This window comes from Drosophila hydei, unplaced genomic scaffold (assembly GCF_003285905.1).
Source record: "Drosophila hydei strain 15085-1641.00,03,60 unplaced genomic scaffold, DhydRS2 tig00008114-arrow-pilon, whole genome shotgun sequence".
Lineage (NCBI taxonomy): Eukaryota > Metazoa > Arthropoda > Insecta > Diptera > Drosophilidae > Drosophila > Drosophila hydei.
Window position 1 is genome coordinate 8,817,373 of NW_022045827.1, and position 12,104 is coordinate 8,829,476.

At 38.6% G+C, this 12,104-nt stretch overlaps 1 protein-coding gene across 3 annotated transcripts; it reads left to right on the plus strand.

Annotated features, from left to right (window-relative positions):
• The first annotated feature begins 338 nt into the window (after positions 1-338).
• Positions 339-3,666, plus strand: LOC111600779. Of its 3 annotated transcripts, none has more exons than XM_023317072.2 (3): positions 339-1,934; positions 2,739-3,517; positions 3,576-3,666. In XM_023317072.2, exons 1-2 carry the CDS (start codon positions 626-628, stop codon positions 3,479-3,481), a joined length of 2,052 nt encoding a protein of 683 aa, XP_023172840.2. In that variant the 5' UTR covers positions 339-625; the 3' UTR covers positions 3,482-3,517; positions 3,576-3,666. The 3 variants fall into 3 exon arrangements, with proteins under 3 accessions (XP_023172840.2, XP_023172847.2, XP_023172831.2); XM_023317079.2 differs by having other exon boundaries at positions 3,565-3,581; XM_023317063.2 differs by having other exon boundaries at positions 2,739-3,617.
• Positions 3,667-12,104: the final 8,438 nt, after the last annotated feature.

Here is a 12,104-nt window from a genome sequence, read left to right on the forward strand (position 1 = left end):
AGTATTCAAATGTTTTGCCAACTCCGTCAGTTTGTACATAAGAAATAGTTTATCTCAGAATATATAAGTATATATATATTTATATATACATATTTATATATATATATACATATATTTAAAAATCAGGTATGTATTCTGAGCTGTGGCGATTCTCCATAAGAAAGGACTCGGAATATTTTTGTTTGTCAGTTGATAATAAATAGGAGTGAGCTCTACTAGCTGAGGGGTATTACTGTCAGTGTCTGATTACAGATGCTATCGATAGGCGATTCAGAGTTGTGTGCGATTGAGGGGGACGTGACTGGTAGAGTTGAGTCTCGGATGGAGCGGAGAATCGTAGTTAGCTTTGACAGATCCATCGCAGGACGTGTTTTATTATGTATTTTTCGATTGGTGTAGAAACTTTTCACACATTTTAAACACCAATTCCAACAAATTCAAATGTATTGTTAAATGTTAAGCGGTCGAACAATTTCGCGCGGCCCAAAGTGTATAGAAACCATTCCCATACCCATTCGACGACAAACCGAGTTCTCTATTTTCTATGTAAAGCGTCGACAAGTTGCCCAACACCCCGCCGGCAAGACAGCGAATTACCATTAAGGAACGCAAAACCAAAGAAAATATGTTGGCACGCAAATCACAATTGAGTCCGCGGACACCGCCGGTCCATGAGCGCATCGCGCTGCAGTGCGCCAGGAACATCAGCAAGCTGGCAGCTGCTTTGCCCAAGCCGCGTACACGATCCGGTTACTTGCCCGTGCTGGTGGAGCTGCGCCGTCCTGACGAGGATGTCATCTATCGCTATCAAGTGAACCTGCCGCCGAGCAGTCTGGAGCGGGACAATCAGCAGATGAACATGGCCGAGGCGAAGGCGCTTAGTCAGCAGCTCAAGCTGCCGTGCCTCGTCCATGGCGCCCAGGAGACTGACGCCATGCCCCAAGCTCTGCTGCCGCTGGAAACATTGGATGGTGAGGCGCCGCAGCTGATCATGATGCAGGATGCTGTGCACGTGGTGCACAATCGTCAGAGCTACGAGAACTTTGGCCCAACTCCCGCCAAGGAGGCCATTTCCACGTTCCATCACACGGCCTATGCCAGCGGTGCGTCGAAGATAACGCGCGACCATTTCATGGCCACGCTACACAATGAGCGTCCCAGTCCGTTGCAGTTCGAACTGCTCTGGGCGGACCAGCACGAGGATGACCTGGACGATGAGGAACAAATGCAGCCGCTCAGTACCTACGAGCCGCCGCCCATCGATCTACCGGCCATGGCCCAGCCATTTGCACTGCGTGAAGCTGAAGCTGAGCCGCAGTCGCAGTCGCAGTCGCAGTCGCAGTCGCAGCTGGAGCCATATAATATCTATAGACATATTTCCTCATCGAAAGCGCAGCCCGGCCGCTATCAAAGCAACAAACATCATAACAATCGACCGCATCCAAATGCCCATCAGCTGACAGCGAGCCTGAGAGCTGAACCGCTGCCCTTAAAGGCGCTCAACGGATACAAGCAGCCGCGCCGGCCCAGCAAATACCACAGCTACGGCGCCGCCAACAGCAATGGCAAAATCGTTTATCAGCAAAAGAGATTCGGCAACAACTATCGACTGGCGCAGAGTCAGTCGGCGAGCTATTCGCCATTCGGGCCCAATGGCTACAAGCCGCAGACCTACGAGCCGGCATTCTATTGTGACTTCAAGGACTACATCGCCAATCAGCAGGAGACGCGGCAACGCATCTACCTGCCCAATGGCAATCCCCAACATTATCGAATGGACGGAACGTCGCCACTCTATGCGCATCTGCCGCGCATTGACAACTACGGACATCAGTTTGATCTGCAGCGCGAGCTGCTACTGAGGCAGAAACTGGAACAGGAGCTCGACTATCAGCGGCTGATTGAGCAGCAAAAGTATCATCGCATATTTACAGGTGAGTTTCAGGATAAGAGAAAATACCTGTTGAAATTTAGCTTATATTCAAATATACTTATGACTGAGCTGAATTAGTTGAAAATCTTAAATATTTATGATGTAGACACGTTTTTGCAACCTGAAAGGAAGATCATAATGGCCTCTTGAAATTATATGTATAAATTAGAAGAAGACTTGGCAGAGCCTATAAGTATATTCATTATATATTTTTTTATCAGGCGATCTCAGTTCATCGGTTCTTCTGTCTGTTCAGCCTTCCATATAAAATCTAAAAACTTGACAACTTAAACTCATTTTTCAACTTTGCTTTCAAAATTAACCTTAGGGACCATATTGAATATGTCACATTGATGAATACACAGATTGCTAAAGAAATTTCTTAACTTTTCTATCTACTTTAAAGAGAGCTCAAATGGCTTTCGCGCATATCCTTATAATATATAAATAAATAGTAAAATAAACAAAGTAGGAACAGGTATGTTAGAGGATGCTAAGACAAACAGATCTGCGGAATAAAGTATATGTGCTCAAGAATTTGCTAAGCTGTTAATATGAAGGCAATTCAAAGTTAAAGCTAACTGAAGGACATTTAATTACATCTATTTTATATAATCTCTATCATATAGAAATATATATTATTATTTATTATTATTAAATTTTTTATGCATACATGCATTGGTCGTATTTTTCTCAACTAATTTTAAATATAATTTAAACTTGTTTACTTCAAGATTTTTTATTTTCTGTACTTTCTCAGTCTCACGTTTCATAAATAGTTAACTAAATGATATCTCCCGCATAGAACCGGTGTCAACATCGCAAGTGCCGCAAGAGCTGCAGTCGCTTTTCCACTGGGACTGCTGTCACCTTTGCCACACGGCTATGCGAACTATGCGCAACGCACTGGACCATTACCTGTCGCGGACTCACCTGCGACGCGTGGACTCCTGGTTGATACGCTACAGCTTTATTAAGGGAAACCTGTCCGAGGATATGCTACGACATTTACGCAGCTCGGGACCCGCCGTGCTGCACTGTGATCTGTGCGATCTGAAGCTGACCTCGGTCATTCACGCGCGCCAGCACTTCTACGGACGGCGGCATCGACTCGTGGAGCGGCACATCAGCAAACCGAACGGCGAAGGTTACTATGACAGATCGGGCCGTTGGGTGCGCACCAATGACAAGTGGCTGATGTGCAAGCTGTGTGATGTGATTGTCACGTCGGAGTCGCAGCTTGCCATACACATGGCTGGACTGCGCCACCGCAAGCGCGAGCGCTCCAGCTGTCCAGCTTCCATCTCGGAGCCGTTCGATGGCAGCCACGTGTATCGCATCAATGCAAACGGTTCGCTGGTGCCGCTGAATCCGCTAGGCTACTACATGTATGCCGGTTACAGTAAGCCGGATTTTCGTAAATTAAACGATCTGAATGCCGCCTATTACTGCGAGGTCTGCAACATAACGCTAAATCATCTGAAGTCGGTGAAACAACACGAGGAGGGGCGTGTGCATAGAAAGAGGCTGGAGAGGGTCACGCAGTAGGGCGGACCAGAAGGAGGGAGTGGTGTGTATCAGAGAGTGAGTCTGCGTTTAATCTTGTATCTACGTATTTATCAAAGCTTAAGAATGTAAGCAGAGTCCCCAGCCCCAAACCAGACAGAGGGCCGTGTGCTGTGCCGTATTATTAACAATTTATTTTTGAACTATCTAACTTTTTCATATGTTTTATAATAGACTTGCGTATAAATATGTGTATGTGTATGTATATGTATATATATATATATATGTATATATATGTATATATATATATATGTATATATGTATATATATATATATGTATATGTATATATATTAAATAATAAATAAATAATATTGTATATCTCTATTAAAAATCAATATTTTAGCATTTTCGCTTTTTATTAATAATTTTATTTTAGTAAATATTTAAGTGAAAATGTCTCTCAAATTTAAGTCGGAAAAGTGTTGCATGCTTTTGGGCTGAACGATAAATGTTGCCCAACAAAATGTTGCTAAGCATAAGTTTCTTGTGGCTAAGTTCAGTTTAAATGTTGCTAAGCACATTAATGATGTTGCTTCAAGCTTGTTGCAGCAGCAATGTTGCTATGCAGGCTAAGACTTGTGTAAATAAATGTAAGTAAATTCATGTTTAATATAATGCTTATAGCAAAGTTAATTAATAATTAAATAAATTTTGTAATTACCAACAATAATTGTTCTAATTTATTTGGATTTTATAAATTATAGTTCAGCTGAAGCAACTGTTGTTGCGCCTTGGCTGCTTAGCTTTAATGATATCTCAGGCATACAAAACTATATTAGAAATAAAATACAATAAATAAATATAAAGCTACTATCATATTTAATAGGTTTAAAAATAAAAGATGTACAAACAGTTCCCAAGATAAATATGTGATATTTTAGCAAATTTTGTAAAACCTTTGATTGATATAAGGAAACACTTCTTTGTTTTTCAAATTTAATCCATATTAAAGTAAACTCATTAATGTTACGGTTATTTTGCGTTTGATAGCTACTTAAACTTTGGGCTAATTAATGATGCGACACTCGCCGCAATCGTTGGTATCCTTTGCTTTTAATTGCACGTCTGCTTATGCAGCGACACGTTGCCCCAATGCGGAGGCGCTGCGTCTGCCGTTTGCCATTTGCAATTTGCCATTTGCCATTTTCCAGTAGCCATTTGCCCAGACGAAAATCGCATAAAATCTGCGCAGGACTCGTCGCCAGGCAGAGACAATGCGAGCAGCATAAAAACGGAGTTATCGCTGGATACATATCAGAAGAGCGCTAACCACCGCCCCCACCATAACCCAGCTCCGTGTCAGTCAGGCAGTCGGCGTCTAGACAAAACATGGCATTAAATAAATAAATAAATCGCAACAACATCGACAAACCGCAAAAACGGAAGCGACTCGCTACAATTTATGGCCACGTTTTTGGGCGAGTGTGAAGAAAGAATAAAAAAGAGTTTTGCTGCACATGTCCAATGAAGGTCAATAGCAAGTGTCGAGCGTGTGAACTTGTGGGCGTGGCCACTGCAGCCTAGTCAGCTGCAGGCAGCATTTATGCATTTGTATACTATTTGTCCTCCTCTCCTCTCCCGTACTGTCCTGCTCTGCTATATAGATATCTGTTTATCTGGCTGTCTGGCTGTCGCTTCTGGGGTGGCAGCTCAAAACATGTTTTCGCATAAATTAAACTTCTTATCTGCTGTAAAACATTTGACGCCATTGTTGTAGTTGCTGCTGCTGCTGCTGTTGTTGTTGTGCGGACAGGAAATGTATAAACAGTCAGCAGCAACACCAATAACAATATATAGTCAGCTCATGCAGTGAAATGCATGAAGCGCAAAAAAAAACCGAAGGAAAAGTGTTGCAAAATAAATAAATTGACGGGAAATGACATTTTACCGATGATATAGTTAATGATATAGCCATTGGCACTTGCAAGCTATAAATGCATAATTCAAATGATAATGTGCTCTAGATTATTTTAGTTCTCATATTGGACATTGAGCTAAAATTTAGAAAAAAGTATTTGTCTAGTTAGTGGGTTGATTTCAAGTGCTCTGAAGACAATTCTGTGTACAAATATATTTTAAAAATGAAAATTAAGAGAAGAGACTCCCTGCCTATGAGAAACAATAAGCACAAATAATATAAAAAATATAAAAACTATTAAATATTATTTATTCTATTAAATACATAATAATAGTAAATTTAGTAAATAACAATTTTCAAATGAACAAATTTAACGAAAATCATGAATAATAATTTAGAGAAAAGATTCTCATTTATGCAAAGTGTATCAAAAGTTAAAAATTCAGTTAAGATTACAAATTGATTAATAAATTGTTTGCCTTACTCTTGAATTATTCTTATGGTTTTATTCCTGCTTTTGGCACTCTTCCTTGCACGATCATTAAAATGACAAAAAGCCAAAGCATTTAAAATAGAAACAAGCTTGATGGCGAATAGCTCCGCTCTGAAATATGCCCACAGTAATGAATTTTGCATTTAAATGTATTTCTATTAGCGACGAGTCCGTGCCCTGATACAAACGATGCGCGCTGAGTTTGTTTACAACTGTGTAAACAAATTAATTATGCAATACTGTGGCTATGGCCCGAGGCTATCAACTTCTCTTTGCTGCTCCTCTTTCCGCCGCGTGCTGCACTCACATTTTCGCTGGCACGAAATTGTTTTTAGCATTTTGGCAAAATGGTTGCTTGAAGCGCTCAGGCTGAAGAAAATTTATGCGTGGTAAACCAAAACACATCCTCGAGGCTCATTTGCATGGCCCCCAGCCACACACAGATACAAGCGCTCACGCTCACACACAAGTGAAGCCTGTGCACTTGTGTAAATAATTAACATAATTTTGGCACAACATTCATTCAGGCATAATTTGCTGCTAATTTTTGGTGGCGCTGTTAATGCTGCTTGCTGCAAAATGATAAACATAACTGATATATTCTATACCCTGTACATAAATGGGGGAATGAATGTGGAGTATGTGATATTTAGGCATGTGTATGCAACAAGTAGAAGAAGGCACAATCGAGGCTGTCTACTTAGCTCTTTGGGACTGTCTCAAAGGATGTAGAGCTCAACACAGTGAACATTCAAGAGGCATAGATATTAAGGCTAAATCATAGAATATCTTTTGCAGATTCGCATATATAGCAGACGCTGTTCAAATATTTCTGACTGCGTCTTCATACTCAGTGCAAGGTATCTTCTAGTCGAGCATTATCTCTCGGCCCACATCTAACTTCATTACTTTATTATTTTTCAGTTTATGTCGTATTGCTGTCAGCTATCCAAACTTGTCTAATAAACATTTCTTTTCAGCTCTCACTGTATGTATGTATATGTTGTGTTTATAGCACTTGTGACAATTATGAGTATACGAATTTTAAGTATATATATATATATATATGCATGTTTTTACCTATGTAAGACAGTTGGGGTGTGTGCTGTGGCTCATAAAAAGTTCGAGGCGTGTGAATTGTTTTGCATTATGCGAAATATTATATAAAATGCTTTTAGCGTTTTAATTGTTACGTCTCAGCAATGTTTGCTGTTGTTGCCGTTGTTGTCATTGTTGTTATTGCTAGTGTTTTCTATGTGACATGTACGTGTTTGGCCTGCCCAATTGCGTTACGAGTTTAAACATTCACAATTTCGGCAGCAGCTCGTGCAGGTCGTTTGGGTCTATTAGAATTTAGCTTAGCTCATAATTTCGCATAAGTTTCGCGCTATAAAGGGCTTGGCATAAAGTGCAAAAGTTATATAAATGGCAAAGATTGCTAACAGTTTATTTTTTTTGCTGATTTGGAAACTCAATATAAAGAGTTAATAATTGAGCATCATTTGAAGAGCTGCTGCTAAAAGGGATAAGGAGACTACCTTTAAGCTTAAATGTAAATGTATCAATGTATAAGTGAAGCTTATATATATATTAAAACCTTACCTTAACGCCTTCCTAGTAGATAACTAACTGATTTTAGTTCATTCATCCTATGCCAAACTCAACATTGCAACAGTCAACAGCTGGGAGAGTCCCACACATATTTTTGTGCAGCATCATCAAAACTAAAATCTGAACAAAGTCAACTGAAAATGCTGATTAGAATTTGCCAAAGGGACCAAAGCCTAAAACAAATAGGCGTAAATACAAAATATATACATGAAAATAGTAGGCAACAACTTCAATGGAAGCAGCAACCACAATTGGCAGCCTATTGGGATATATATGTCAAGCCTATGATTCGCGGCAGCAGCAACAAAAACTGGCTCGAAAAATGTGTTTAATGTTTTTGCTTATATTGCAACAAATGTAAACAGGAACAGAGCGAGCCACAAGCAACAACAACAGCTTGACACATTTACCAATATTTTGCTGTTGGTTTTTTGGCCAACGCTTTGAATGACAAATCTTGTATAGCATCATTGTTGTTGTTGTTGTTGTTGTTTCAGTTTGTTGTTTGCTGTGCTGTGGCAAGCCACGTTCGTGATGTTGTTGTCATTGTTGCTGTTGCATGAAAAAATAAAACCCAAAATACATAAACAACGCCACCGGCTCAGCTGTTGTTTGTCTCTTGTTTTTTTTAGCTGCCTCCAGTTTTTTTTTTCGTTAAAACCAAAACAAAAAGTTGCTGCAAAAACGAAGCAAAAAAATAATAGAATTTTCAATACGCTTTCATTAATGGAAAATAATGATATGAATGCGAAACTGTATTTAATATTGTTTAAAAAATAAAAAAAAAAATAATTAAAGAAGCGGATAATCCTTTTGTTTTTGATCTAAAATAATATATATTAATTGTAAAATAAATTAAAAAAAATACAGTTTTAAAATATATATACCATATAACATTTATTCACATTAGCTTACTATTACTCGTGATTCTGATGCATCCAAAGTGCGCATTTCAGACTCCGTTTTTCTTTCTCCTCCGTGCTCATATTTTTTTATGTATTTCGAGTTGTCTCCTCTCTTTGAATATGCCCGTAAAGCTTGTCGCTCACATCACCTCTCTGACACTGAGCCACACTCGGGCGAAGCGACTCTCCGCGACTTTTGCTCAACACTAGAAGAATACCCCTTGCAATTCTCATTGGTTTCTCCTCTGCTTTATTTCATTCTTATTTCATAACGTAATGTTACTTCAAAGTACTTTAGACTCAAGTTATAAGATTTAATGTGAGTCAGATAGATCTCTGATAATTTCACATAGTTTTGAAAGCATAAGTAAACTGTTGCAACTCTATAGCTATAGCAAAATGTAATTAACCGCAAATAGTTCAATTGACATGAGCACGGCCTAATCGAAGATTTTTGCACAAATTGCACGATTAAGTCGAGAGACTCCTTATGAAATGCGCAAAGAAAACCACTTTCGATGTCGCCTACTGCACCATTAGCAGATTTTTTTATATTTGGCTTGCAAAAATGAAAAACAAAAGCAAAAACAAAAACGCAAAAACATTTGCGGTTGAATCACGAAAAGAAAAATGCGGCGCCGGCTGGGCTGGCTGATTATATAATATTTTGCCAGAGAGCATTGCAAATTGTTCGCGATAGACAGGAGAGCAGAAAAGTGAAGAGATAGAGAAGAGATAGACAGAGCGAGTGAGATAGAGAGTGGTTTCAGCTAGATGGGTTGGAAGATGGAAGAGGCTGGCTTATTGGCATTTCGCAGCTTGCAACTAGCATTAAATTGGCATGCGCTTGGAATTTCTTACCAAGTATTGATGACAGTTAGTGCAGCAAGTAGCCAGCTGTGAAGTGTTCACGAAATTTCTAAGCGCAGCTTTAGAAACATTTTTACTGCGCTTGCTTTACATAATCATTATTAAGTATACGCCACAGTGGAGGCTGCTGTGGCAACACAGACATCTAACCGCATAACAATCGTCATATCATTTCACTTCTCGTAAATAATAAAACCACAGAAATAGTGAGCACAGCAACTACCGCATTACGCAGCTAAAATCCAAACACACACACACACAGAGATATACAATATTGCTGCTGTTGTTGCTTGATTATAGTCGTTGGTTGGTTTGGCGTAGGCGCAACATGTGGCAAGTGTGGCAATTAAATGACGTTTAAGAGTCTGCGAAAGCAATAAATGACGTCGTTTAATGCTGCCAGCAGCCTCGGCACTTGCAAATGATGTTCCAGTTTTAAAGTGGCATCAAGTGGGTGGGCGTGACGTGGTGTGCTACAAATGTTCATTGAGTAAGAACAGATTTTAGTTAATGAAATGAAAGCATTTTGAGCTGGTCAAAAGGTCAACTGTTATCTTGTATTTAGTTGTAGAATTGTAGATGAGATGTGAACTGAAGAATTAAATAATAGACAAGCATTTTTGTATAACATATTTCAGAAATATTTAAAAAAGAAATCGTTAGTCTTTAGAGGTATAACCATAAGTAAATTTATGAAATTTATACCTAAATAAATTTACACTCCCTTTTTACTCTATTTTGCATTAACTCTTTCTGTCCAGGCAACCTTTGTCTTCGAACAATAAATCCACGGTCACTTCATTAAAATTAAATAAATAATAATGTGAATTAAGCCTTCGAAATAATTGGAATCAGAGTTGCCGAAAAAGCACTGCAGCTTCCAACATATTTAAAATGTTATAAATAATTAAATGAGCTGATAAAATGTATTGTTGCAAATATAATTACACTTGTTTAATATAAATACATATTTAATATTTGAGAGCTGCAATGCATTATATTATTTATACATTTATTTATACTTTAACTTGTATTTATTTTAACATTGCTTTTTTGTTTACATTTCGCCAGCGATGTCAGCGACAACAGATCCCTGAGTTCGTTTCGCCTGTCAATTGTGACATACAAACAAGAATGGGATATGGAAATGAGGCAGCTGGCTTAAAATGTGTCAGCCCAGCGGGGGCAAGTAAAAAAGATGAAACAGAGTATATCAGCACATCCTGACAAGGCCAAAAGACGGTTTGCTGGAAGCATCTGCGTGTCAAACTCGCATACATAAAGCGCTTAAACAACAAATTGCACTATATGATGCTGCCCACTCCCTTTTACAGTCTTCTCTCTCTCTCTCTCTCTCTCAATTTCCCTCTCTCGCTCTCACTCTCACTCTCTTGTTGCTTTACACACTTACTCTTGCAAACAATTTCAGTGTCATGCTGCATTTAAGCCTGGAAAAAAACAGACTCAACAAAAACAACATGCCCAAAAGTTGCCACAGCCGCAGCAGACAATAAATCAGCTACAGCAACAACGACAATAACAACAGTTCAGACTGAAAATAACAACAACAACAAGCACTTCTGACCTTGAGCTGTGGCATTAAATTGCAACAGTTTCGGCTGTGCCCAAAAACGACTCGTAACTGCCGGCAGTTTTCTTGTTTTAGTTATTGGCAATTTTGACGGCACAAGCTTGCTGCGTAAAATGTTGCAAGAATATCTGCGAGGTACAGCAACTCTGCAGCACGACTGTATCATGCGCTGTACAAAAATCTCGGTATTTATAAAGTGTACACTAAACAGTAAGAACTTAGGTTCAGAGCAAACAATATTTTTAAGAGTTATAAGTTACAAAAATTAATACTATTTAATATTATTTATTTGTAAAATAAATATTTTAATTAAACAAATTTCAACATATAATAAGATTGAAATTTAAAAATTTCAAGTCATAAGAAACTAAAATAAGAATTTAAAATAACAAAAAAATTAATATTAATAAATAAAAAATTATATATATATTCTAAATAAAGGTATAATTAAAAAATTTCAGAAATAAGGAAATATTAAAAAATAAAAATAAATAATAAAAAAGATTCATCATACAAATATTTTATGCCAAGAACTAGTTCAACTATTAATATTCTTATTTATATTATATTAATATTTTTATACAACTACAAAAACTAGTTTGTTTTTATATAAATTTATAATCATTGTGTTCAAACAAGAATTACAGGGTATTCAGACAGCAGCAATTTAATTATAGTAAATGCAATTGTAACAATAACAATTAAGCCAACTGCAAATTGGCCAAATAGACGTTGCAACTCCGCCTCTGTGGGTGACCTTGCCCCTGGCATTCCTCACGTGGATTGAGCGCAAGTGCAAGACATTCTGCATGCTGTGAGTACGGCAGGGCAAGAGGCTCGATGGCTAGAAGGCTCGATGGATCGATGGGTGTGTAAGCATCAGGGGCATCTGTGCAGCACATATGCAATTTAAATTCGCCTTGGCTTGCTTGTGGATTTTGTAAGAATGCATGTAAAAATGGTGATTGAATTTTATGATTAATGTTTATATTGCCTGTCATTGAGCAGCACTCAGATTGCGACTTCGACTTCGACTGCGACTCAGCCTGAGATGCACACTCAGACTAAGGCTCGGCTCGAGTGCAGCCCTGACAAATTGGCTCGGGCCAAGGCCATCAACAATAACAGCTACAGATTACAACCGGGAAATCATTATGATAATCACGATGATGGTTGCAAAATCTTGACGTGCAATGACAACAATTGATATAGACGATGCGTCGCCCGATAAATCCACATACATAATGGCTCGTAATCAAAACAATTGAAAACCGCA